Source organism: Talpa occidentalis, unplaced genomic scaffold (assembly GCF_014898055.3).
Source record: "Talpa occidentalis isolate TD23 unplaced genomic scaffold, MPIMG_talOcc4v2.1 talOcc4.17, whole genome shotgun sequence".
In the NCBI taxonomy this organism is placed as follows: domain Eukaryota; kingdom Metazoa; phylum Chordata; class Mammalia; order Eulipotyphla; family Talpidae; genus Talpa; species Talpa occidentalis.
The window spans coordinates 54,958,932-54,985,431 of record NW_023601754.1 but is presented as its reverse complement, the minus strand read 5'-3'; the positions used below and the strand labels follow the sequence as shown (position 1 = coordinate 54,985,431).

Here is a 26,500-nt window from a genome sequence, read left to right as displayed (position 1 = left end):
TGTTCCCCTGGCCCAAGGAAGGCGCTCCACCTTCCCTGGGTGGTCCAGGCCCCCCGCCCCCTGCACACCCACCCGCAGGGCCGGCTGGGGTGGGAGCCAGGTCTGAGGGCTGTGACTGGCCGGGAAGTGGAACCCAAGCAGACATGATATTTATGTTAGGACTTCAAAGTGCAGCAGCGCCCGCCGAGGCAGGGGCGGTGGGGGTGGCGGTGGGGGGTGGGGGTGGGAGGCCAGCTCATGCCCCTCCCTGGTGGGGATCTCCTTGGCGACACCCCTCCCCCCCCCCCCCCCCCCCCGTGGGACACTGACCTAGAGCAGGGGCAGAGGGCTATTTTGGTGCGGAGCGGCCAAGAAAGGCACTTCCTGCGCCCCTGCCTGCCCCCAGCCCGGGCCTGTCTTCCTGTCACCCCCAGGGGCAGCTGGGTCCTCTGAGCTTCAGGCTGGCCGGGGGCAGGGGCTCGGGGCGGCAGGCGCAGAGGGCCCGTCTCAGCAGGAACACATCCCTGGCACTGGGACAACGTGTGTGCTGGGCTCTGGCGAGGCTGCGCCTGGCAGGGCAGTGAGGGTCTGTAACCCTGTCGTCCCCGACCAGCCAGGAGGTCTGAGTGTCTCTGGGGCTGCCAGGGTTGCCCCCAGGGGCTGAGAGGCCAAGGTGACCCGTGAAGGTCACCCCACCCGGCCCCCCACCCTTGGTGGGGGCCCCTCACCCCTGCTAAAGACACCCAGCTGCTAGGGCTGGGAAGGCGTGGGGTCAGGGGCCCAGGACGGGGTGGGGTGGCGGGAGGGACCGATTGTCTCATCCTGTGCTCAGCTCAGTTTAAACCCCTCCCAGGAGCCAGGCCCAGCAGAGACCCCTTCCGACTGCGTCACCCCCTCAGGAGGTCCCCTCCCCCACTAAAGCCTTGCTCCGGACCCAAGTTCTTCTCTGTTCTGAAGCCCACCAGGCCCCGAAACCCCTGGCTCCTGGGCCAGTGCCACCCCCTCCCCACCACCACCCCAGATCTTCCACAGGCGCTTGTAGTGAGTCACTGCCCTGGGGTGTGATGACCTCAGGCCTCCTGCCCAGGGCTGCTGCCTCAGCCTCCTGCTTGGTGAGCGAGTGGGGCTGCCATACTCCCCTCGGGGGCTTCTTAGCCACTCACCATCCCCGCCAGGGTCCAGGTGGGCTGGGGGGCGGGGCTGAGCAGTGGCAGGGATAGGCCATGGCTGGGGAGGGTTCCTCAGGGCAAGGGCTTGAACCTCTTCTGCCGGGTCAGAAGCATGAAAGTATCACCTGCACGGGAAGGTGTGTGCCGTGGAGGCCCAGGGAGCGGGTCTTGCGTCAGCCTGTCCCCAAGTGTGTGTGTGTGTGTGTGTGTGTGTGCGTGGGAGTCTCCATGAAAGCAGACCCAGGGACAGCTGTGTCAGGGTGTGGCTCAGAGGAGGGGCCTGTCCCTGTCACTGTCCCATCCGGCAGGGCGTGCGTGGCTGACACTGGATGTTCCTGGTAAGGTGGGGGATGCCGGTTGTTACCGAGCATCACTGTGGTGGCAGAAAAGGTGTCACACACTGTGTGCAAAGGTGAGCTGAGTGTGTCTGTGCTACATGGGAGGTGTGAGTGAGGATCACAAGGTTCCAGCCGGGTGTTAACACTGCACTGAAGGTGAGTCGGGGTCTCAGTGGCTGCTTTCCTCCCCACCCCAGGGTCCTCACTCAGTCACCTCACTGACCTTGGCCTTCTGGGTGGGTAGCCCCTATCTCACCCCCTTCTTCACTGCTGTTCCCAGAACCCTCCGTTCACAGGATAGTCCCAGGACCCTGCCGGGGCTTCTTGCCTCCTGGCACCAGGCAGGGCGCGGGTCCTCTGAGTGCCCTGGTCCCAGGGCGACCTCAGGCTGCAGGGGACCCTGTGAGTAACTGGGGACGGTACGCGTGCGCCCCCTGGCGGCGGCGGTGGAGACTGCGCCGCCCCCGGCCGGGACCTCGGGGGCGCTGTGTTGGCGGGGTCTTCCCGAGCCCGCCTCTCCACCTATAATCACCGAGTGCCAGTTCCGGGCCAGGCATTGTTCGCGGCCCCTGAGATTTAGCCGGGAACCAAGCCAACTTGGCCCTGGCCTTTTAGTGGGGAAGACAGACAGTAAACAAACTCGCCCTAGAACTCCGGTGAATCTCGAGGTGATAAGTGCATGTCCACGGCAGGAGATGACTTGGCTGCTCCTAGAGATGCAAATGTGGGGGTTTCAGACCTGCCCTGCGGCAGGACTCTGGTGGCCTTGCCTTCTTCCAGAGGCCAAGAGGGGGCAGGTAGGCAGCCGGGTCGGGTGGGAGAGGGATTCTGCTCCTGCTCACACCACACCTGTCTGCCTCTGGCTGGATCTGTGGGTGCTTGGTCCATAGGGACACTCAGACGGTCACTGCTGAATGGACAAGGGATGAGTCCCTGTTTCGTGGGACCTCAGAACCTGGCGTCTGAGGCCCTGTTGCAAGCCACTTGCCTTAAGCAGCTTCTGTTTCCTCATCTGTAAAGTGCGGATGTAACCAGCCTGCCTGCCTGGAGCCCCAGCCTTGTTTCTCCACGCCTGTCAAGCTACTTTACCTGTCCTGGACCCAGACCCATCAGAATCTCTTAAGAGAAACCGAAGAAGCTCAGGGAGCAGGCAGGGCCAGGCCAGGGCTCCAGCCAGGGAGCCACTGCCAGGGGTGGCCGGATTCCCAGGGCCAGGAATTAGGCCTGAGCACCGGACAGGCGTGGGCGGGGTCGCAGAGGCCCGCAAGGCAGGGGCCCAGCCGATTCAGCCAGCCCTAGTTCCCGTGAGACAGCTCCGCATCCGGCCCTGGGGTTCTGGGAGCACCCCCCTATCAGCTACTCCAGGTTCTTCCTCTGGGACTGAACTGCAGACATCCTGTTTGGTTCCCAGAACCCTGCCCTCCCTAGGCCTCCCTGCTTCCCACCTCGCTGCCAGTGGCTTATTATCAGACTCCAATCAGCAGATAACATTTATTGAGCGCCCATGGAGTGTCCAGCACTGTGCCAGGCGCTGGGGGTAGTCATGGGGGAGGGAAGGCAAACAAAAGAGCCGGGGGATCCCTGCCGGCGAGAAATGGAGAGGTAAGGGCTGCCAGTGGCCTCTGGGGAAATCTGGGAGCCCTGCACCTGGGCTGTGTCTGGATGGTCTGACTCGAAGGTCTGGGCTTGGACCTTGCGTGTGTCCGACATGCGGGCTGGTATCCCTTTGTGATCAGTGTCTGACCCCCAGGATCCCCTGACTCCAGGGGAGCTGGGGCCTGCAGCCTCGGCCTCCATTCCAGGATGCCTGTCATAACCTGTGACCACTGGGTTGCTGGGGCCCTGGAGTCACAGCACCCCCCCCCCACACTTCTTCCGCAGCTTCTCGAGCCACGCGCGCCACCTAGTGGTCGTCTCTGGCTTGTTCTTTGCTGGGGTTTGCTGATGCTCTGGGCACCTAGGGCTGCCTTTGGGGCTGCTGGGCCTGGAGGGTTAATTTACAGGTGTCTTAGAATAGAGGATGTAGTTGGGACCTGAGCCCAGGTTTGGGTGGGGGAGCCCAGGAAAGTGCTGGGTCACTTTCCTGAGCTTCGGTGGGTAATATGCCCCGCCCTGCCTCCCATAAAGCTCTTCTGCAATCCCAGTATGTTAAGTGCAGAGAAATGCTTTTAAAGTCCCCCGCCTCCACTTGGAGAGAGGGAAGCCTCTCTCCCTGCCAGTGGTGGTATCTCTCCTGTCCGGGTCCCTTGGGATGCCAGCCTGCCTGGCAGGACTTCCCACCTGGGCGGAAGATTGGGACTTGGTGCTTCCTCGCTGGGAGCTGCCCTCCCGGGTTCCCCTGGATGAACATACCCTCGGGTCATTGCAAGAACAGGCGCTTGGAGGGTGGGGGCGCTGCTCCCATCCCACCCCTTCCCTCCCTACCCCCTGGTCTGAGCTCAGTTTGGCCTGAGCTCCAGCCCTGGTGGACTTCTGGGTGGGGGGGCAGGTCAGCAGCTTCACAGGTGAGTATACAGGCTTGGAGGTGCTCCTGATCCAGGTGGGCTGGGGGCCCCAAACCCTTGCTGCCTCCCTGAGTCCCCCAGAGAGGGTGGAACTCTTCAGAGCGTTGAAGCCCCAGCCTGGAGTGGGCTTTTTGGGCAGTAGCCCTACTCTAGGCTGTACCCCTCTCTAAGGGGGTGGGGGCATTGCAGAAAGAGCCTGACAGAGGCCCTCCGCAGCTCCAGAGGTCGGGCACTCTCCGCTGCTGGCCAGCCGACCTCCAGCAGGGGAGAAGGACAAGAGGCAAGGGGCCTTGGCCCTTGCCGTGAGGTCCTCCAAGCCCCCTGAGTTTTTACTCCAGTGTCCTAGATGTGCCCAACCCAAGTGCTCGCCCAGCAGGTGTGATCACAGAGATAAACAGGTGGTGGCAGACACCGGAAAGGCCCTGGGGTGAGGACGGTGAAGGGCGAGTGTGGCTGGTGGCTCTAAAAGGCCTTCCCTGCAGGCTGAGCCTCCTGCCCCAAGACACTCTGGCCACTTCCAGCTATTCCTCTGCCACCCCACTTCCCTCTGCCTCTGGCCCCCCTGGCTGAGCAGGAGTTCCCCTGGCCTGGCCCTCACCCTCCTTGGCCCCCTCCACAGTTGCCTCAGACTCTCCCCTGCTGTCCCTGGGGCTGGCTTTGACTTCGATATCACTACCTCCCCTGCCCCTTTTTTCCCCCTCCTTGCCCCCTACCTCTGGCTCCCCACTGGCCGTCTCTGTCGCTGCCCCAGGGGAGGCCTCTGGGGCCTCAGGCCACTCTGCCCTGCGGTAGACGAGGTAGCCGGTGGTGGGGAGCCTGTGGACCAGGACCCCGGGGGGCAGGCGCTGGTAGCCCTGCTCCTTGTACAGGTAGAGGCCGAACATGCCAGGCTGGGGAACCCGGAACTTGGTGCCACAGAGCTGGCTCAGGGTGGCGATCGAGGCCCCTGGGGGCACGGCCAGGGTCTTGGAGGTGCAGCCACTGCTGGGGTCCTGATAGGCCACTCGGAGGAGGTGCTGTGTGGAAAGAGAATCAAAACAGGACCTCAGCCCTGCCTGGGGGGCACCTGGCTCTCTGGCCTGAGGTGCCAGCATAGGCCCCAGGGCTGCTGGGGGTGGGGGCGGGAGGAGTGGAGCAAAAGCAATTGGCAAAGACCGTTGGGACAGCTGAGTTCCCAGGGGGCTCCCTCAAGCCTCACTTCAAGCCCAGGGGGTGGCTGCTATCACCCCATTTTATAGATGAGAAAATTGGGGCACAGAAGTGTTACCTCCCCTCCCCAAGCTTCCCCAACCAGAAAGTGGCAGTTAGGATTTGAATCTGGCTGCGAAGTCTGCGCTGTCGCCCAAGTCTGGGAAGGGCCCCTGACTGGCTTGGATGGAGGGCACGGTGGGGGCAGGGCAGGGGCCGCCCTGAGGACCGCAGGCCTGAGCCCAGACAGGGTGGGGAGGGGGACAGAGCTCCAGCTGGGGCAGAGGCCTGGGTCTGGGCCGGAATCCTTGTCTGTCCCCCTCCAGGCCAGGTCTCAGTGTCCTCATGGGCCCTGTGCCAGCTCGGGGCTGAGGCCCCAGAGGGTAGAATGAACTGTCTTGTGAAAGGCTACCTTTGGCCCGTGCCCCTGACTGCTGTGTCTGCTACGCGGAGTGGCCTCTCCCTGCTGCCCCCTGGGTAAAGGAGGGGCTGCCCCAGATGCCCCCCTGCCCTGGGCCGGGAGGGCGTGTGGGCTTTTACCTGGGAGCTGTGGGTGGCAGGCAGGCGGCGCTGCTCCCAGAGGCGGAGGGAGCGCTGCAGCTCCTGTGAGGGGGTCAGGGGGAGGCTGTGGGCCTCGTCCAGGCCGCTCAGCAGGGCCAGGCTGGCCGAGAGGCTGGTCAGGTAGTAGCCACCTGGGACCGGGGGTGGGTAGGAGGCCACTCAGGCGGGGGTGGGGGCTGGCTCCCACTGCCCTTCCCTGTGGCCTCAGGGTGCTCTCCCCGGCGGGCAGGGAGGCGCGGGCGTCCCTCACCCTCTCCAGTGAGCAGGGCAGGCTCCAGCAGCTCCGACATGTACTCGGCCTCCAGAAGCAGCTCAGGAAGGTCGCACTGGGCCAGGACCAGGCTCAGCAGCGGGAGGAACTCATCAGCCCCCGCGCCCTCCCCTGTGGGGTGGTGGAGGAGGAAGCTTCAGGCTCCTCTGGGAAGCCGGGGGCAGCGTTCAGTCCTGGTCTCGGACTGGGAAGGGCACCCCTCGCCTCTCCCTGCTGGGCCCTGGGCAGTGCAGGCTCTGTGGCAGGCAAGGGGGGGGGGTACCAGGGAGAGGACAGTGCTCTCCAGGCCTCAGTTTCACCATCTGTGAGATGGGGTGGTTGGACCCATAGCCCCCCTGCTGGAGCCTCTGCCTGTGGGGGCCTGCCTCTGACCGCGGGGGGGGCCTGCCTGGGGGCCGTGGAGGCGCACCAGCCTGGGTTCTCAGTGCCACGTAGAGCAGCTGGCAGGCCTGCAGGAGCCGCTTGACCTGGGCACTGGGCGAGTAGGAGCGGAGCAGCTGCAGCAGCTTCTGGCGCACCTGCTCCACCTCCACCGAGGAGGGCAGGCTCAGGTGGGAGCCAAAGGCCGCGGGGCCCTGGGTCCGGGCCAGGCGGAGGCCTTCCGCCAGGCGGCTCAGGGAGCCGTCCGCAGAGAGCCGGCGCCGCAGGCGGGCCGCCAGGATGGGCCTGAGAGGCTTGAGCACAGAGCGATGCAGAGACTTCTCCAGGACGCGTTCTGGGGAGAACAGGCAGGGGTCAGGGTCCCCAGGGGCAGAGTCCTGAAGGGGTGGGGGGGAGGGGGGGAGAAGAGGAGGAGGAGGATCTTGGCAAGCTGGGAACCCCTTGCTCGGCGCTGAGACAAGGTGGTTCGTGCGGTGGCAGAACAGACTCAGGCCAGCATGGCGGAGGAAGGAGAGCGTGGACCGGCCTGGCCCGGGCTGGGGTCTCACCCAGCCTCTCCGGTGGCAGCAGCTTCTCAGGGCCTAGCTCCGCGCTCAGCATGGCCCGGGCCCGGCTCAGCGCCTCGCGGACGCCCTGCAGCTCCCGGGGCTCGGGGCGCGCCCGCACCTGGGTGAGCAGGTCCTGCACCAGCTGGCCCACGGCCGTGTGCCGATCCTGCATCAGCGAGGCCGCAGCGCGGCCCACCTGCCGCTCGGGCGCCAGCAGCGAGCAGAAGGCGGCGCTCATGGAGCGAAGCAGAGGCCGGCGGCGGCCCAGATGGGGTGAGGTGGCTGGGCTTCCCCCAGACACTCCCGGGGCCCCTTCCTCCTCTGAGCTGCTGGGGGAGCCGCAGTCCACCTCCTGCAGGGAGGGGAGGGGAGGGAGACCAGGGCTGGCCCCGCCGCTGCCGCCGCTGCTGGGTACTCGGTACCCCACTGAGCTCTCCCTCCGCAGCAGCTGGTGAGGAGGCAGCCGTTCTGTCTGGTGGGGGGCTGCCCCTGGCAGCACGGGGACCGGGGGAGGAGGCACGGCCGGAGGAGACAGGGGGCTAGAGGTCTCCGTGGACACCCGCACTTTGAAGCTCCTCTTGAATTTCTCCCGCTTGGTGGGGCCCAAGTCCCCTGGGAACAGGGGGTTGAAGAAGCACAGGGCGGCTCCGGTGCCCTGGTCCAGCTCCTGCGGGGACCGGGGCTTCAGCCGGGGCAGCAACGGGCCTTCGGAGGGGCCAGGCTGAGCCTTGGTGTTGAGGGAGGAGCTCCAGAACTCTAGGGGAGAGGCACTAATTGGAGCCTGGAGGAAGTTTGGGGAGGGCACTGACCCGGGGAAAGGCACAGGCCCCGGGCGGTGTGCCTCCCTGCCCTCGGCTGGCCCATCTGGGCAGTGGTAGCAGGGGAGACCTTACCAATGCCTAGATGGGAGATGGCTTCCAGCTCCTTGTGGGTGGCTGCGTGGCGGATGGCTCTGGGGAGCTGGAGTGGGAGGAGAAGGATGTCCCTGAGGCCAGAGAGGGGAGCAGAAAGTCAGGGGCAAGGGGTGCTCCTGACTGCCGGGGCAGAGAGCAGCGGGTGCCCGGGGAGCGGGCGGCTCACCGGGCATAGCAGTAGGTGCAGATGAGCTGGACCAGGTCCGGGAACGCAAGCGCGGAGCCCTCCAAGGAGACCCCTGAGAGATGGGAAGTGAGGGAGTTCCCTGCGGAACCCCCATGCCGGCCTCTAGCCCCCTCCTGCCGGGCCTGCCCCTCTCACCCCTGGGGCTCTCCTGGATGCAGTGGCTGGAGACGAAGGAGGGGCCGCTGGCCTCGGGGAGTCGCACGCACAGGACTTGGCACTGGCGAGTGTGAGATTTCCGCACCAGGAACGTCTGCGAGTGGCCGGAGACTCAGGGCTCCGAGCCGCCGCCTCGCCCACCCAACCTCTGCCAGCGGCCCCAGGTCGGGCGACTCACCCCCGGGGGCTCGGTCCTCAGCGTGTGCAGAGCGGCCGCCGCGTTGGCCCGCAGCTGCAGCCACACGGGCCGGGTGAGCAGCAGGCGCTCCCGCAGGCTCACGGCGCGCCCGGGCCGCTGGGGCCCACCTGCCTGCGCCCCGCCGGCCTGGGGCACGTCGTACAGCGGGTCCTGGGCGGGCCTGGGGGCGGGCACCAGAGCTGGGCCGGGGCCGGGGCCGGCGCGCCCGCCCGGCCGCCCCCCGCCCCTGCCCGAGGCGGCGCTGCCCCGCGTCCCTCCCGGCCCCCGCGCCGCCGGCCTCCGACTCCACTAACTTTTCCCTCTGCAGGTGGCCGGGAGCGGAGCTGGACGGGCTGGGGGCTCGGAAGGCGCCCCGCCCGGGCTGCCCCGGGGCTTCCATGGCCGGGCGCTCCGGTGCCGTCTCGCGGGGCGCAGGAAGAGAATCACCCCCGGCGGGCGCGCGCGCATTCCCGGCGGTGAGTAACACTTCCTGCGGGCGGCGCGCCCCGTCGCGCCCGCGGTTCACTCTCGGCGGCCGCTCGGGCCGCGCGCCGGCCACGCCCTCTCCGCGCCGGGCCCCGCCTGCGGGCCGGGACCCCTCCGTGCGGCGCTCGGAGCGCCCAGCTGCGGGGCCGCCGCCTCCACGCAGAGCTCCGCGGCCGCGCCCGCCTGCTCCCCCCGCGCGGGCGGCCGGGAAGGGGTTAAAAGCGGGGCTCGGCCCCGGCCCCTCGGCCTCGCCCTTGAAGCACCTTTCCGCGCGGCCCGTGGCTCCCGAGTCCCGCGCTCGGGGTCAGCCTGGCGGGCGAGCGCCCCCTGTCGGCCACGGGTGACTCATCCCTGAGCCTAAGTTGGTGTTGGGTTTTCGGGTTGCCATGGAGAAAGGATGCGCTGTCTCCATGGGAACGAACCCCTTTGCTTAACTGAGGTTCTGGGGGTGGTTCTAACACTCGAAACGGGGGAGTCTGGCTGTGAGGTCGTCAGCACATGGCGCTGCTGCCGGCTGCCTCCCACGCACGCAGGCCCTCCCGGCCCGCCTTGCCAATCTGCCCAGCCGCTGGGGCAGGTGCAGACCTGACCCGCTCTCCCAGCGCCCAGCCCCCGCCCCACCCAGGCCACGTGTTGCTTCAGAGTCTGCTCCCCAGCGCCAGGCAGTCCAGGGCCCAGCTCCCTCCCCCAGCCCGTGCTCCCTGGGTGGTGAGAAGTGGAGTCATACAGCAGAGACCCCAGAAGAGACGACCTGTCTCCGGTGTTCCCACTGGGGGCTCTGATCCCCTTGCGAGATAAATCAGACACGAGTGTCACACCGAAGTCCCAGGAGAGGCTTTAATCCAGTCCCCGAAAGCTGGGAGGCAGACACCAAGAACCGCCCCGAGAAGACCTGGGGAGCCTGGCTGAGCGGCGATGGCCAGGCCCCCATCATTTCTGGATCAAAGTCCCCACACAGCTCACTGGCTCAGGGGCGGGAGCCAGGTGCGAGGTGAGCAGGAAGGATGCGGCTTTGGCTCAAGAAACGCACATGTTTTGGGTGGGCACAGGGAAGGACCATGGGGCTGGCTGAGACAGTCTTTCCTGCCCAGGGCAGCTGCAGGCCCCAGTGTCCAGGGCCCAGAGGAGGAGCAGAGGAGTCGAGCCCAGTGCTGGCTGGAGGGGGCCCAGCAGAACACTGGAGCCAACAGCCAAGCCTGAGCTTGTTGCCATCAGACTTTCTGCAGCAGGATAATGCACATCCTGGGTTGGGTGCCAGTTGCTCCGGGGGTCCCTTGGCTGTGAAATGCAGGGTCAAGGTCCTGGGGGCACATGGGAAGAAAAAAGTCATTGTGGGCGGTGGAAGCTGAGCCAGGAGGGAGGCAGCTGCTTCATTTGGGGGCCCACCGTGCAGGCCTTGCCTCGGCCTTCAGCCAGGGGCTCAGCGTTCCAGCCCTCCGGGACTAAGCCCAGCAGGGGCTCTATCTCCTGGCCCCATCAACCTAGAGCTTCCCCGCCCTACCCTGGTTCCTACTCCCCAGTCCCTCACCGTGCTCTCAAGCCCAGATCACCCCAAAGCTAGCAGGCCACTGATCAGACACGGCCTCTCTCTGGGCGCTCTCCCTGGAGGCTGGGCCGGGGAGGTTGAGCAGCCCCTGTGGTTCTTACCTTCTGACTTCCTCTTCTGTGGGGACACGGCGGCCCTGGCCTGGTGGGAGGAGAAAAGCACCAAGAGCCTGTGTGAGCTGGGCAAGGTGCTCCCACACCAGCCTCTCTGGGGAGGCAGGGGGGGTGCTCCACCCAGAGGGATGGGGAGCGTAAGACCTTTTATAGGTGAAGCTCTGCTGTGGTCTCTTGGCCCAGCTACTTCTCAGCACCCCCCTCCCACCCCCCAAAAACCTGCCCTGGAATACGAAGGGCTGACATTGACTAGAAATCCCCTCCTCTGGGGAGGGCAGGGCACCTGGGAGCTGCCAGCAGTGCTAGGTGCCTGGGCCGAGGCCGGGGAGTCAAGGGCTGAACAGAGCTCCCAGACCCCCAGAAAGCCCACGCAGGCTGGTGTCGGGTGGGGGAGCCACACTGGCAGTCCCGCCCCCAGGCAGGGTGGGGGAAGCAGACAGCAGGGTCCCACCTTTTTGATGGCCGTCCAGTCCTCCAGGATGTCGATCTCCTGCAGCATGTACACGATGTAGGGGCCTGTGGCCAGGTCAAGGAAGCAGGAAGCGCAGGGGAGGGGGCAGGGAGTGGGCACCCCAGTACTCGTAGAGGTGGTGCAGGGGATGTTGGGGAGGGGAGCTGGGGGCTTATGCCCTCCCTCCTTCCTCTAAGCCCCAGGACCTTAGGAACCCACAGCCTATTTCACTGCGTTCACGGGGGGTGGGGGGGTGGGGGGCAGGGAGCCCCAAGCCCCAGGCCTGCCTCCCCTCCCCTCCCCTCCAGCCCCAAGGGTCATCCCACCCTCTCGGGGACCTGGCTGCTCCTCCCACCCCGCCCCCTCCCTTTCCTCCACTTCATCCTGAAAACCTTCCTCGGGTGTCAGGTCCCCACCCCCCAGGGGACCACTGCTGTGACGGATGTCTCCTCCCCTTCACCCACAAGTCGCTGTCAGCCAGATTCCCTGTGCCCTGCCAGAACCTGAAACCTGGCTGCTGCGGCTGTACTGGGGGTGGACGGGACGGGGATCCGTTCAGCTCGTCTGTGTGTGAGCAGGGGTGAAGCACTGCAGGCCTGGACTCCAGGCTCAGGCCTCGGGCAGGACAGAGGCAACTATCCCACAGCACGCCAGAAACCACAGCCACCGGGAGAGACGGGAGAGGCTTCGTGGAGGAGGCAACATGTGGGATGAGCACCTTACTGGCACCGCAGGCCGAGAGGAGGGAGGGAGTGAGCAGAGGCTGGCAGTGAGGGGTATCTTGGGGGCCTTCTGAGGGAACCTCACTCAGGAAGTCAGGGGAAGTCTGTGTGTCTATTTCTTGGGTGCAGAGCCCAGAAGCCCACAACTGGCCCTGCGAGCCGGCTTCCTCTGGGCAGGGTGCTGGCAAACAGGTCTGGTCTGACTCTGCCTGCCGTGCCCCCGCCCCAGGTCTGGCTCCGACCCTGCCGTCCTGCCTGGCGCAGGTGCCGTGGGCAGAAGGATACCAGAAACGAGGGGCGCCTTCTTCCTCTTGCTGGGCGGCAGGGCGTCCCAGGTCTTGGAGCTGCCTCTGGCTTGCAGTTTGTCGCCCCACCACTCTGTGCCCCCACACCCGAGTCAGGACCAAGCGTGAACCCTGCTCCCAGGTGCCCTCCTCTGGGCCAGGCCAGCCCTTCCCCGGCACCACCTCCCCCGAGAAAGTGGAGGGAAGCTTGGGCTGGGGCGGGAAGCTGGGGCCCCGGGAAAGGGGTCACGGCACTTTGGGAAGCCTCGGCTTTTCCACTGGTCTAGTGGGTGGTGGGGTGATGACCACTGCTGCCCCCCAGGGCCCCATATGAACGTGGGCACCGGGGAGGGCCCTGTGGCTGCCTTGTGTCAGAGTGACACCTCCCTCCGGAAAGCAGGGGCAGAGGACAGCCACCCACGTTCCCTGCGCCCCCACTGTCCACAGTGACCCACGAGGCAGGTCCTCTTGCCACTCCCTTGGGCATGCAGGGTTGGGCGAGGGCACTGGGTGAGGCAGGGGTGCCCAAGTCCTCACCAGAGCTGAGGTCCAGGCTCTGGCGGTCCTCCTCCAGCCTCTGGATGCGCTCCTGCAGCTCCCCCTGCAGGCTGTCGTACAGCAGCAGCTTCTCACTCTGGGAGGGGTGGGGAGCAGGTGAGCTGAGGGGAGGGGAGGCCTCAGCCCCCCACCTGCGCACCCATCCCTGCCAGTCACCTCCAGGTGCTGTTTGGCCCCCTGAAGTTCACACTCGTATTTATTCCTGATCACGTCCAGACAGAAGCCCTTGTAGATCCCTGCGGAGGGAGGGAAAGGGAGGCCCTGCACGGCTGGGGGGGGCGGGGGGGCGGGGAGAGCACCATGGCCTCCGCAAGGGGAACAGGGTGGGGGCAGACCGGGCCGGGCGCACAGGACAACCCACAGACCTGCCACCTGAATGCGAATCTTGAGGCTCCTCTGCAGCCCCCCCAGAGGCTCTGTGTATTCGGGTGCTCTCTCAGCCCCCACTTCCTCCAGCCGCACCCGCAGCTGACTCAGTCGCTCCCTGAACAACCTGGGAGGTAACACCCATTTGCTCATCCCTCAAACATGCAGAGCGCTTGCTCGCTGGGGCACCCCGCCGGCCTCCCTGCCGGCCTCCCCACCGGCCTCCCCGCGTGCCAGCCCAGCCGCGCTCACTTCTCCTTCAGCTCCGAGAACTGCTTCTCCAGGTCCAGCATCTCGCTCACGCACTCGCTGCGGCGCCGCTCATAGTCCTCGTCGTCCATCTCTGGGGCGAGAGGCCCGTCAGGGGGCGGGGGCGGGGGTGCAGGGAGGTGCGGGGGCAGGGTGGGCGCAGGGGCTCACCCACCAGAGCTCTCCTCCTCAGACTCCGTCTGGCTGCCGCTGCGCTCCTCCTCGCTCTCCTCCTCCTCGCCATTCATCTCGGCAGCGGAATCGCCCTCGGCCTCCATCTCTTCAGCGTCTTTACTCGGGGGCTGGATGGGCATCTGGGTGCTGGGGGGGCGGGGGGAGCCGTCACTCACCATGGCCCGCGGCTCCGGGCGTGAAAGTGGCGGGGTGGCCGGGCCTGACCCGCGGCCAGGGAAGGGCCGGGCGGCCACACCCAAGCGCGCTCTGGGCGGGCAGGTGCGTCTCCCAGAACAGGAGCCCCGAGGTGCTGTGCCCTTGGACACAGCGGTGCCGCCCATCCTAGCCCGCCCTCAAGCAAGGGGAAGGTGGATCCCACTGCTGACAGGAGGAGCCAAACTTCTGACAGGGCTCCCAGGGCGCCTGGCGTGGTCCAGTTCCCTTCTGAGGGCCAGTGCTCACAGGCCACACCGCGCACCCCTGCTGTTCCTTCTGCCGGGGACGGGTGCTCTGCACCCAGCTCCACCATCCTCGGCTTCTCACTGCGCTCCGGGTCAAATCCCTTCTCCTGCCTCCTCTGGCACCCGGGGTCACCCGCGGTCCACCCCCATCTGCATCTTCCACTGTTTCTTGGTGGCTGCTTCCTGTGAGACTTCACGCCTGCCCGGGCAGCTGCCGCCATTCGGAAACAGCAGCAGCAAAAACCTCACCCCATTCCACTTAACCGCTCTCCGTTTCCCGCCTCCCAGCCACACTTTCAAAGTTCTGGGCGCAGACGTGCTCCGCGCCCATCTCCACCTCCCACTCGTCTCAGTCTGTTTCCCTATCATCGCGCTCAGCTGACAGGGATCCTGGAGTTAACCCACTACAGGATCCCTTGTGGCCGCTGCTGTCCTTGCGGCCACTGCTGTCTCTCAGCGCGTCTCTTACTGACTTCTCGGCAACACAGAACACTGGTAACATTCCCTCCCGAACTCACGCATCTAACGCTCCAGGAAAACCTAAGCTACGCTTGGTCCCGGGCAGTGTGGCAGGCTCTGGCCTCAAGGAGCCTGCAAGTTCCTGGGAGAGAGAGGCAAAGAAGCTCCGTTACTAGGGTGTGATAAGAGTTAAGAGCGGGGGTGAATGGGAGAGGCAAACACCTGGGACCCGGAGCTCCTTGCAGCCGCGAGGGTGTCCAAAGGAAGACGGCCAGATGAGCCGAGCAGGCCAGAAGAGACATTCCAAGCAGAGTGAGTAGCATGTGCAAAGACCCTGAGGTGAGCCACGAGGCGGGGTGGGGTCACAGGGGCCTAAGTCTCAGAAGCTGCTCGCTGGCATAGAGTGAGTTCCTCAGACCTCGGGAGAGGATGCTGCTAGCAAGGCAGAATGTGTGGAGACACCCGGGTCGCCAGAGGGGCAGAGGATGACACTGAGGCACAGGAGAAGGAAATCAAGGAAAGGTGGAGGAAGAAAGACCCTAAGTCACAGGAAGAATTTCAGAAAAGTGATGACAGGCACGAGTCACCCAAGAGGAGACTAAACAGTTGTCTCCATCAACGTGATCTCTCTGCCCACTGGGGAAAGACCAGGAAGTGTCTGTGGCCACAGTGAGGTTCTTCGGCTGTTCTGGCCACCGCCGCCCTGCCCAAGCCCTCATCAAATGCTTAGCTCTCCTTATCCCTTCTCTCCATTGGCCTCTTCTCAAGTCTCTGCAGCCCAGGCAGGGGCTACACAAATGCCTTATCCGCCCAGCACAGTCCTGGCCCATGTGATGACTAGAAGATTTCACAAATACAAATTCAACACAAGAAACTTTCCTGGGGCAGGGATGGCTTTTACTTTGTGGTTGTCCCACTAACCCCCAAAGTGTTAACTTCCTCCACACCCATCTGAGTTGTGTCCAACTGGCCTGGCGGACACTTTAGTCAGCTTCCTCGAAGATTTCACAAATGATTTGACTCTGACTCGGTTCTCTACACCAGTCACATCTTTCCCATTCTCAATCCTCAGCTCCCGAAGTTCCCAGTTTGCAATTCCTCTTCACTGTTAAATACATGTATATTTACTTGGCGTGATTCAACATAAATCCTACTTTTCCGAACCAGAAAGGGCGGCAGTGAAGGGGAAGAGGGGGGAGTCTGTCCGCCAGCTGTCTCTGATTCTGCGGAACGAGCTAAATTAAGTCAGGTCCACCCCTCCTCACCCGGTGCAAGAAGCGAGGCCAGCCGTGGCCGCTGAGTGCTGAAGACTGCACGGGCCAGGCAGGGACAAGCAAATTGTCAGGCGCCGTGCACAAGCAATGCCTCCCCCCAGGCTCAGCGTCCCCGGGGTAGGCCTCCATGAAAGGCAGCCCCTTCCCCGCCCTCGAAGAGGCCAACCCGGCCCCTCCGCGGCGCGCCGGGGGCCTCACGCCCCGCTCCACCCTCCTCGGCGCCGGCGCGGGCGGCGGGAATCACCGGCGGCGCGGCCAGTGGCGCCCAGCGGCCCCGCACGCGTGCGGCCGGTTACAGAGCCGCTTTGGGCCGGCTCCGATCGACGGGCCGGCGAGGCCGAACTGGGCGCCGGGGGTGGCGATACGCACCGCGGGGAGTGGGGCCTCGGCCTCGCGTCCGCGACTCCTGGAGGGGGACCGGGGACTACGGGCCGCCGGCGGTTCCCGGAAGCGCCGCGCCGGTCCTGCCCCCCGGGGGCGGGGCCTGCTCGCACTTCCGCGTACGTCACCAGGAGGCGCCGGCCCCGGAGTTCGCCATTGGCCGAGGGTGGGCGAGGGCCGCCGGCGCGCCGCGGGCCGGTCGCCATAGCAACGGACGGGATTCTCCCGGGCCCGGGACGGCGGGAGCCCGCGCCCGGCTGCCGCCGTCGCCTCCCCGCGGCGTGCCTGGGGAGAAGGGGCGGCACCTCCCCGCCCCCCGCCTCGGAGAGTAACGGAGTCAGCTGCAGGTGTGAACACGTATTTATTTACACATTGTCGGCGGTAGGCAGAGAACCCAGCCCAGCCTGTTGGGGTGGGGGGGCTCGACCTCGGACCCTCCCCTTCGCCAGCGTCTCCGCGGGCGGAGGCCCGAGAGAACCGAGGTGAAGGACGGAATTCAACGCCGTCCTGTGACTTCTTTCCGAAAAGCTTATTTTGTTGGGTACTCAGACTTCTCAGCTCTGCCCCATTCATACTTTGCACTCTGCTGCTGCCCACCCCCCCCCATTGTTAATAACAACAACAATAATAATACTGTAATAATATTAATAATACTTCACATTTGTACGAAGCTTACAGAATGTTTTCACATGTAGCATCTCACCTGAGCCTCCCAACAGTTCTGTGAGGTAGGTATTCTCACCTCCCTTTTTACAGACCGGGTAACTGAGGCTCAGAGAGGGAATGGGATTTGCTCAAGGCCACACAGCTAGTTAGTGGTAAAGCTAGGACTTGGTCCCAGCACCCCAAGTCCAGTGTTCCAACACCACAGCTACCACGGAAAGTGGGGTGACATTTCTTACCCCAGTCAGGCCTGAAGGGTGGCCTAAGGAGGCTGAGACTTCTCAGACTAGGGTAGGAGAGCTCAGCAGTGACGGGGGGAGTTGGGGTACTTGGCCTTCAACTCCTGTTTGAACTGGCGGTAAAGGATCTTATTGTGCTGATTTTCAGCCTCCTTTTGGGGATGAAACTTCAAGGCTTCTTTGAAACCCTTATGAATCAAAAAACCTTCGTTCAGCACCTCGAAATCAAATCCTGCCATATGCAGCTCGCAGGCCTGTGGGGGGAAAGACAGGTCAGCTAAGTTTGATGACATTCCTAGGACCTAGACTTATATCCCCGAAGTCATGCTCCAGCATCCACACTACTCCCTCTGGAGGCATCCTGGATCTTCCACAGGTGTCATCCGACCGCCCCCTGAACTATGATCCTCCCTTTCCACCCAGGGCCATTCAGCTCCCTGAACCCACCACCCCACCTTCCCTGGCCTTCTCCCCTAAGGGTACCTGGCTGATGCGATTGAAGCCATACTGCCGAAAGCGCTCATCGAAAGTGGGCACCTTGCCTCCAGCCACGTAGAATGGTTCCCAGGGGTCCTGCCAGGGCACCACGTAGGAAGGCCTCAGTAAGGTCTCTTCTGGCAGGTTGACCCAGCGGGAGTAGTTGGTGGGCGCCTGGCAGGGTGTGCACAGCCCATAATAGAAGGGCCGAACCTCGCCCACCTGGTAAAGCTGCAGCAGTTCGTTTTTGTTCATGGGCATGCGGCGGGCACGACGGATCTCGAAGGCAGGCACTACCAGTGCGGTGCCGCCCCACTGCTTGCTCTGATCCAGCATTTCCCGCAGGCCTCTCCACAGCCCCTCGCTGGGCACCATGTCCACGTCGATTACCAGGGCATAGTTGGCCCCCTCACGAGCCAGGTTCCTCAGCAGGTTATTGGGGTAGGAGACATTGGTGCCCAGCGCGTAATTGATCCCGGGCTGGGCCACCCTAGCTAGCTTGTCAAAGACCTCCTGGCAGGACCGCAGCAGGGCGAACTCCCCGGGCTCCCGGGGGTCGGGCACTGCGGCCTCGTAGCGCGAGGGGCACACGAGGTGCATGGCGACCCGGGCGCGCATATCGGGGCAGTGGCTGCTCAGCGCGTAGGTCAGCACCGTGGCCAGCTGCGCCTCCTCCTTGGTGGCCGCGAACACCGACACGGACAGCGGGCCCTCCCAGCGCTCCAGCAGGCCCGAGAGGTGCAGCAGGTTGTCCACGCTGGCGTGCGTGGCCAGGATCACGTCGTTGGGGTCCATGGTGGTCTTCAGCAGGCCCCTGTAGACGCGGTAGTCGCCGCTGGCGTCCAGGACGCCTCCGGAGGCCAGCGCGGTGCGCAGCTGCGCCTTGACCTGGTCCACGGACCGCGGGGACGGGGGAAAGAACTCGAAATACTGCTCTTGCTCCTCCTGCCCGTGCAGCCCGGACAGCAGCGACAGGTAGAGCAGCTGCAGCATCGCCACCAGCATCAGCGCGGCCAGCAGCAGCTGGTAGAAGGCGCACCGGATGGCGTAGGACATCTGCATGGCTCCGGGCTCGGGGCGCGCAGCAGGGACCACCGGGCCGCAGCCTCCGCCAGCCGCGGCGAGCCCGGATTTACCGCAGCCTGCCGAGCGCCGCCGAAGGCAGCCGAGGCCAGCCGAGCCCCGCGCCGGCCCCGCCCCCTGCGCGCGCCCGCGCGCCCCCTGCGCGCCGGGAGGAGCAACTGCAGCCGCCCGCCGCCGCCCGCCCGCCCGCCCGCGCCCCGCCCGGCCGCGCGCCCCTCCGGCGAGCTGGGGGCGCGACCCCCGGCCCAGCGCGTCCTGCAGCCCGCGCGCGCCCGTCCCGGGGTCGGGGACCCGGGGCAGAACCCAGCTGCTGCCGGCGGAGGACGGCTGCGGCGGGCGGCGGGCACGCAGGAGCCGCTTCCCCGCGCGACTCCCCGCGGGGCGCCCGGGAGCGGGTCGAGGCGGCCGGGAGCCGCGGCGCGCGGCGGGGATAGGGGCGCGCGCAAGGGGCGCGCCCGGCGGGACGAGGTGGCCGAGTGGTTAAGGCGATGGACTGCTAATCCATTGTGCTTTGCACGCGTGGGTTCGAATCCCATCCTCGTCGGCCGTGTTTTACGCGGGGAGTGAGACTTCCTTTTCCAGTCCCCCCGGCCGGGAGCTGCGGGGTGGGGGAGCCGGGCCGCGCTCGCCTTCGCTCGCGGTCGCCTGAGCCCGCTGGGCGGGGTGCGAGGTGCGCTGGTGCGTCTCCCTGGAGAGAGGCCTTGGAGCCGGTGCAGCCGCCATTCTGGCCGCTGCTGAATTGGGGGCGGGTGTCTGTTATCTGCAGCAAGTGGAGGGGCTCGTGCCACCCCCTGTTCTAAAGTGGTGGGACCTGGGCTGGTGGTGGTGGAGTGTTTGATTACTGTGTTCACCCCGCTGGTTCCCCTCCCCAGAACTTCTCCCAGGGCGCGAACTTGTATTTCCCCCCTCCCCACTACACACCGCAAATATTTTAACACCTGCCAAGGTGCAGAAGGTGCTTTATTTATTTTTTAAAAATAAATTTTATTTTTATATTCCCCATATAATTGCAACCCCTTTATTTTGACCCCAATCCCTCCCCTCCCCGCCCCCACCCCCATAATGTGTCTCTGGTTCATAGTTTTTTGTTGATTTTGATTTTCACTTTTTTATAGTTATTCATTTTCCTGGTCCCTTATTTAAGTTTTCTAGATTCCTGCTATGAGTGAGACCATCCGGTATTTTTCTTTTTCTTTCTGGCTTATTTCGCTGAGCATGATCCCTTCCAGCGCCATCCATGTTGCTGCAAATGGCATGTGTTTATCTTTTTTGAAGGCTGAGTAATATTCCATGGTGTGTATGGACCACATCTTCTTGATCCAGTCATCTATTTTTGGGCATTTGGGTTGTTTCCAAAGCTTAGCTATTGTAAACAGTGCTGCTATAAACATAGGGGTGCAGGTGCTCTTTGGAATGGATGTTTCTGTGTCCTTTGGATAAATACCTAGGAGTGGAATTGCTGGATCCTATGGAAGCTCTATGTTTAGTAGGTCCAGAAATCTCCACACAGCTCTCCATAGTGGTTGGACCAGTGTGCACTCCCACCAGCAGTGCAGGAGAGTTCCTTCTTCTCCACACCCTCACCAACATTTGTTGTTGCTAGTTTTTTTAATATGTGCCATTCTCACTGGTGTAAGATGGTATCTCATGGTAGTTTTGATTTGCATTTCCCTGATGACAAGTGATGTTGAACATTTTTTCATATGACTGTTGGCCATTTTCATTTCCTCTTTAGAGAAGTTTCTTTTTAGCACTTCTGCCCATTGTTTGACAGGATTATTTTCTTTGTTTGTGTTGAGTCTCATCAGCTCTTTGCAGATTTTTGTGATCATCCTTTATCATTAGTGTTGTGTGCAAAAATGTTCTCCCAGTTGGTGGGGTTTCTCTTTGTTTTGGTTATTGTCTCTTTTGCTGTGCAGAAGCTCTTTAATTTGATGGAGTCCCAGCTGTTGATCTTTGCCTTCACTATCACTGCTCTGGGTGATGTGTCTGTAAAGATGTCTTTGATGTGCAAATCACGTAGTGTTTCGCCTATATTTCCCAGAAGGTGCTTTAATGAGAGTGGAATAATTGATCCAGGGAACTCTTCAGAAGGCGAGGCACTGTGGGGAGGCAGGTACTTCCACCACATAGTCAATAAATATATCATCGTTGATCAGCGCTGTGACTCTCGGGAGGGTGCCCTGGAGCACCCCGGGGAGGACCGTGAGCTCCAGACTTGGGAGGCACTGGGGAGCCAAGGGTGTTGGGTAGGAAGTTGACCAGGAGACCGGAGAATTGGCGTGCCTACTGAGCACCTGCCTCCACCAGGGCCCTAGTGAGGCCGGCAAGGGGACCTTGCAGAAGACTCGGGTGCTGCCTTTGGCAGATTTCCCTAGTGACCCGTGCCAGGAGGGAGAGAAATTGGCAGCCCAGGCCTGGCAAACTGGAGGTCAGAAGCCAGATTTGTTGCCAGATGGATTTTCTTTAACCTTCTCAGTGTTTAAAAATGAATCACATCTGCTGTTAACTTTGGTGAATCAGGAGGTTTCACATAAAGTCTAGCTCTTCAACTTCTGCTTTAGATTCTGAAGATCTGGCGGTGCCAGGCCGGCACTCCCACGGGGTGACAATTGATCAGGGCATACGCGTGACTCCCCCTTTGCAGTCTCCTTGGCAGAGTCTCTGCCTGCCCACCCTGGCCCTCTGAGCATTTGAATTTTATATGCTTTTTTTTTTAATAGAGGCATGCTTTATTTATTTGTTTGTTTGTTTGTGTTTATACATGCACTGGGTACAGTCAGAAGCGTGGGAGGGTGAGAGAATTCACCAGAGCCAGAGCGGGGAGCAGAACAGGCAGAAGGACCGAAGTACACTGCTGAGGGGAGCAGCGGGCGGCAGGAGAGGTCTGCGTGCCATGTGGGACCCTCCCCCATGGCCGGGGAGCAGCCAGGGATCGAACCAACGCCGCAGAGGCAGTTGGCAGCCTCTCAACCCAGCGCTCAAACCGCTGCGCCACCGGGGAGGCCTAGATGCTTTTTTTAAATTAAAACGATCATTGGTTTTACCCCTTCATTTTGTGAATGTGATTTGTTACTCCAATTTTTTTACGTTGAACCACCTTGCATTCTGCAGTAAATCTGACTTGGTCACAAGCCATAATCCTTTCAGTTTGCTCTGCATTTGGTTTGGTAGTATTTTGCTGAGAAGTTTTGGATCTATATTTATAAAGGATATTGGTCTGTAGTTTTCTCTCTTTTGTTTTAATAGATTTTCCTTTTTCTTTTCTTTTTTTTTTTAAAAGATTTATTTATTTATTTATTTATACAAGCACTGGATAGAGTCAGAAGTGCGGGAGGGTGAGAGAACTCACCAGAGCCAGAGTAGGGAACAGAGCAGGCAGATTGACGAAGCACACTGCTGAGGGGAGCAGCAGGTGCGGCAGGAGAGGTCTGTCGCACCATGTGGGACCCTTGCTGGCGGTTGGGGATCAAACAGGTGCTGCAGAGGCTGCGGGCAGCTTCACAGCCCAGCGCTCAACTGCTGTGCCACCGGGGAAGCCCGGTCTGTAGTTTTCTTATGTTGTTATCTGGTTTGACATCAAGGTAATGATGGTTGCCTAGAATGGATTGGGGAGCGTTCCCTCCTCTAGAATCTTTTTTTAAAGATTTCTTTATGCTTGCAAGAACTGGGGTACAGGCCAGAGGTGTGGGGGGTGAGAGGATTCAGCAGTGACAGAGCGGGGAGCAAAACAGGTGGATCTACTGAAGTACACTGCTGAGAGGAGCAGCGGGGAGACAGGCGAGGTCTGTGCCATGTGGGTAGCTCCCTGGCTGGAGATCGAACTCATGCTGCAGTGGTTGTGGACAGCCTCATAGGTTGTGTCTTAACACCTTGAGCTACCATGGAGGCCCCCTTTTAACTTCTTTTTTTTTTTTAAAGATTTATTTATTTTTATACAAGAGCTGGGGTACAGGCCAGAGGCGCAGGAGGGCAAGAGGATTCACCAGAGACAGAGCAGGGAGCAGAACAGGCAGACAACAGAAATACACTGCTGAGGGGAGCAGCGGGCGCGACAGGAGAGGTCTGCCGCACCATGTGGAATTCTCGCCAGCCAGCAGGGATCAAACCAGTGCTGCAGAGGCTGCAGACAGCTTCACAGTGCAGTGCTCAACCTGCTGCGCCACTGGGGAGGCCCCCCCCCCCCTTTTAACTTCTTATACTCACTAGCCATGGCCCCACTTCCATTTCGGATTTTAGTAATTTTAAATTATTCTTTCTTTTTTTCTTAGTTTAGACAGAGGTGTTTTGATTTTGTCGATTGTTTCAAAGAACCAAATTTTGAGTTCATAGATTTTCTCTATTTTTTTTCCTATGCTCCATTTTGTTTCTCTCCACTTTAATCTTCTGTAAGGTTTGGGTCTGTTTGCTTTCTTTTTTCTAGTTTTTTTAAGGTGTAAGACTAGGTTATTGATTTGAGATCTTTCTTCCTTTTTAATGTAGGCTAAGATTTATAACTTTAAATTTCCTTAAAGTCCTGTATCCATTTTGTTATGTCATTTACATTCTCATTTTTTTCAAGGGATTTTCAAATTTCTCTTTTAATTTCTTTTTGACCAAATGCTTACTTAAGAGTGTGTTATTTAATCGCCATATATTTGTAAAATTTCCAGTTTTTCTTTTGTTACTGATCCCTGGTTTCCATTGTGATTAGAGAATATACTTTATAGGATTTCAATCTTTAAAAGTTTATTACAGGCCTCCCCGGTGGTGCAGCGGTTCCCCGGCTGCTCCCCGGCCACCGGAGGGAGGGTCCCACATGGCGCGCAGACCTCTCCTGCCGCCCGCTGCTCCCCTCAGCGGTGTACTTCGGTCCTTCTGCCTGCTCTGCTCCCCGCTCTGGCTCTGGTGAATTCTCTCACCCTCCCGCGCTTCTGACTGTACCCAGTGCTTGTACAAATAAATAAATAAATCTTAAAAAAAAAAAGTTTATTGCAACTTTGCTTTGTGGGCCAATATGGATCTATCCTGGAGACTGTTGTGTGTGCTCTTGAGAAGAAGGTGCATCAAACTCTCTTTGGGTGCAGTGGTGTGTAGTGTCTGCCGGCCTGGCGGGCTTGTAGTGTGTTCAAGTCCTGTATTTCCTTGTTGCTGTTCTGTCGCACTGTTCTACCCTTTAGTCTCCAACTATTACATAATAGAAGCGTCCCTTTCTCCTTCAATCCTGTTAATTTTTTCTTTCTTTATTTTAACAAACAGAGAGGGTTTCACTTTGTTTTGCAGCTGCTCTTCTGCTCTTGTTTTGAGCAGTTTGAGCTGTCAGGCCTGACCTGAAACCTGTGGGCGCCCCCCTGCCCCCCCACACGTCCTGACCCCCTTTTCTCCCCTTCCAGACCCTTCTCACTCGTGGTATCCGGGATTCGTGGATTCTCAAGCACCCTCCTCCCTCCCTCCCTCTTGTCCCTTGTCCCTTTCCTCCTCCCACCCTTAGCCCCAGCCCACCTGATGGCTTTTTGATGACCGCTAGTTTTTGTGTTTTATCAAGTCGTCTGCTGTGTAAACGTCCAGTGCTTGCTTTGATCATTCTGACTTGCTTTACTGCACATGATTCTCTCAAACGCCTTTCATTTTGTTCAAAATGACTGAGTAGTATTCCGCAGGCCTGGACTTACCACATGGCCTCGATCCAGTCATCTGTTGATGGGCATTTGGGCTGCTCCCCTGTCCCAGCTGTTGTAAACAGGCTGCTGCTAACCCTGGGACGTGGGGCCTTTTTAAATTGGTGGTTTCGGGCCTCCCCGGTGGCGCAGCGGTTGAGCGCTGGGTTGCGAAGCTGCCGGCGACCTCTGCGGTGCCGGTTCGATCCCCGGCTGCTCCCCGGCCACCGGAGGAGGGTCCCACATGGCGCGCAGACCTCTCCTGCCGCCCGCTGCTCCCCTCAGCAGTGTCCTTCGGTCCTTCTGTCTGCTCTGCTCCCCGCTCTGGCTCTGGTGAATTCTCTCACCCTCCCGCGCTTCTGACTGTGCCCAGTGCATGTATAAATAAATAAATAAATAAATAAATAAATAAATAAATTGGTGGTTTCATATTACTCTGGCTGGAGGCCCAGGAGCGGGCCTGCCAGGTCATATGCTACTTCCCTTTTTAGTTGTAAAGGTGAATTCAGATCACTTTCCTTAGTTTCCACCCCCCACTGTGTAACAGGGCTCCTTTCTCCACACCCCTCCACACTTGTTTTTAATATGTGCCCTTGTCATGGTGTGCGGGGGGGATCTCGTGGCGTGCGGGGGATCTCGTGGTGTGCAGTGGGATCTCGTGGTGTGCGGGGGATCTCGTTGTGTGCAGTGGGATCTCGTGGTGTGCGGGGGATCTCGTGGTGTGCGGGGGATCTCGTGGTGTGCGGGGGATCTCGTGGTGTGAGGGGGGTCTCGTGGCGTGAGGGGGGGTCTCGTGGCATGTGGGGGGATCTCGTGGCATGTAGGGGTATTTCATGGTGGTTTCCATCTGCATCTCTTATTGGAGATGATCAACATTTTTTCATAGGTCTGTTGGCCTCTGGAGATCCATTGTCAGCTCTTACCTGTTGCTCATTTATTAATTACATTGTTCTTACTGAACCGTTCTGTTACACTTCCCACCGTTCAGGGCTCTGTCATGTGTGTAGCTTCATGACATTGAAACGCCTCTTGACGAGTTTCCCCTTTCACGGCCGTCCTTTGTCTCGTGACAATTTTGGACCCAAAGTCTGTTTTGTCTGGTATAGTGTGTCTCCCCGATGTTTCTAGGTACTGCTTGATGATCTTTCCTTCCCATTCTTTATTTTCAACCTCTGTGTGCCTCGGGATCTGAAGGAAGTTTCTTGTAGGCAGCGTGCAGTGGGATCACTTTAAAGTCACTTTTGACACTCTTTGCCGGCATCACTCTCCTTTGCCTCCTAGGTGACCCCGCCCATAAGGTCCTTCACCGTGTCCCCAACCCACTGCTCCAGCCTCCTTACTGCCCCCCACGCACACCCAAGGCCCCTCCACCCCCTTCGTTCCCTATTCTATGCTGCTGTCTTCAGTCTGGCACCTCAGTCTGGGGTGCCCCTTCCTCACCCAGCCCAGCCAACTCATATACCTCCTTCAAGACCCACCTGAAGAAACACCTCCTCCAAATGCCTCTCCTGACTTCCCAGTGGGATCAACAACACCCCCTTTCTAGACTCTTACATTAGGTACTTCTTTAGGGCTCCCCAAGCCTGCCGCAAGTTGTACTCCTCTTTCCACGGCGCTTCATAGTCCAGCTGGGGCCTGGCTGAAGTTCTGAGTCCTCACTTGGGGTCTGCCCTGTGGCTTATCCAGCTGCTGAGGTCAGACTTTGCCTCACTTTCTCCCTTAATATAAAAGCAGCTGGGCCTCCCTGGTGGCACAGGGGTTAAAGACACAGCACTATCAAGCTATTAAGCTATCATCAGCCATTGTAGCACTCGATCCCTGGGCAGGAAGCCGACCCACATGGTGCAGCAGACCTCTCCTGTCTCCCTGCTGCTCCCCTCAGCAGTGGATTTCACTCACTCTGCCTGTTCTGTTCCCCACTTTGTCTCTGGTGAATCCTCTCACCCCCCACACCTCTGGCCTATACCCCAGTTCTTGTATGCATAAATAAATCTTTTAGAAAATATATAAAAGCAGCCTCTGGCTTCTGAGCAGGGCCCATGCCCAGCGAGACACCTGGTATATCACAGCTGCTCAGTGAACATTCCTGGACAGCAGGAAGGCAGGTGAGTAAAAGGGCTGTGCTGGGCAGGGCAGAGCAGGTATGGGGGGAAGCAGTCCTTTACTGCGTTCCTCTGCGAACTGGCCTGGTGGTAAACCCCTGCCAAGGCTGGCTGCCTCTGAGGCTCCATTTCCAAGAAGCAGCAGCCCAGAAGAGGCAAAGGACGCCGGCGGAGGGCAACGTGGCCGCCGGCCATCTAGCTAGGGCCCTGCCCAGAAATCCAGGGCACCTTGCAAGAAGCAGCTTCGGCCACCATGGGGTCGAGAGAACCAAGCCAGCAATGCCCACCGCCCCTGCCCTCCCGTGGCCTCAGTCACCCTACCTGCCAAATGGGTACAATCCCCTCCCCCAGCCCATCAATACAAATTGAGCTGAGAGCACTTTGGAAATAAAGACTCTGTGA

General features: G+C 61.0%; 3 protein-coding genes and 1 non-coding gene across 7 annotated transcripts; 1 reads left to right on the top strand and 3 right to left on the bottom strand.

Moving 5' to 3' along the window:
* Positions 1-2,970: 2,970 nt before the first annotated feature.
* On the bottom strand, positions 2,971-8,774 carry RIN1 (Ras and Rab interactor 1). The gene is made up of 10 exons (XM_037517522.1): positions 8,689-8,774; positions 8,375-8,555; positions 8,176-8,290; positions 8,020-8,092; positions 7,833-7,924; positions 6,940-7,695; positions 6,420-6,725; positions 5,990-6,121; positions 5,719-5,870; positions 2,971-5,006 (listed from the first exon to the last, which is right to left on the bottom strand). Exons 1-10 carry the CDS (start codon positions 8,772-8,774, stop codon positions 4,512-4,514), a joined length of 2,388 nt encoding a protein of 795 aa, XP_037373419.1. The 3' UTR covers positions 2,971-4,511.
* Positions 8,775-9,658: 884 nt separating this feature from the next.
* BRMS1 (BRMS1 transcriptional repressor and anoikis regulator) lies at positions 9,659-15,973 on the bottom strand. 4 transcript variants are annotated; one of them, XM_037517520.2, is made up of 10 exons: positions 15,887-15,973; positions 13,325-13,470; positions 13,153-13,243; positions 12,900-13,027; positions 12,691-12,770; positions 12,514-12,610; positions 11,978-12,070; positions 10,971-11,035; positions 10,508-10,547; positions 9,659-10,161 (listed from the first exon to the last, which is right to left on the bottom strand). In XM_037517520.2, the coding sequence occupies exons 2-10, from the start codon at positions 13,461-13,463 to the stop codon at positions 10,154-10,156; spliced, it is 741 nt and encodes a 246-aa protein (XP_037373417.1). In that variant the 5' UTR covers positions 13,464-13,470; positions 15,887-15,973; the 3' UTR covers positions 9,659-10,153. The 4 variants fall into 4 exon arrangements, with proteins under 4 accessions (XP_037373417.1, XP_054553430.1, XP_054553431.1 ...); XM_054697455.1 differs by lacking the exon at positions 15,887-15,973 and adding an exon at positions 15,509-15,637; XM_054697456.1 differs by lacking the exon at positions 15,887-15,973 and adding an exon at positions 14,303-15,500.
* Positions 15,974-16,244: 271 nt separating this feature from the next.
* On the bottom strand, positions 16,245-18,421 carry B4GAT1 (beta-1,4-glucuronyltransferase 1). The gene is made up of 2 exons (XM_037518256.2): positions 17,284-18,421; positions 16,245-17,054 (listed from the first exon to the last, which is right to left on the bottom strand). The coding sequence occupies exons 1-2, from the start codon at positions 18,337-18,339 to the stop codon at positions 16,863-16,865; spliced, it is 1,248 nt and encodes a 415-aa protein (XP_037374153.1). The 5' UTR covers positions 18,340-18,421; the 3' UTR covers positions 16,245-16,862.
* A 401-nt stretch (positions 18,422-18,822) lies between these two features.
* TRNAS-GCU (transfer RNA serine (anticodon GCU)) lies at positions 18,823-18,904 on the top strand. Its single transcript has one exon. It is a non-coding gene; the product is annotated as a tRNA-Ser (tRNA).
* The last annotated feature ends 7,596 nt before the right edge of the window (positions 18,905-26,500 follow it).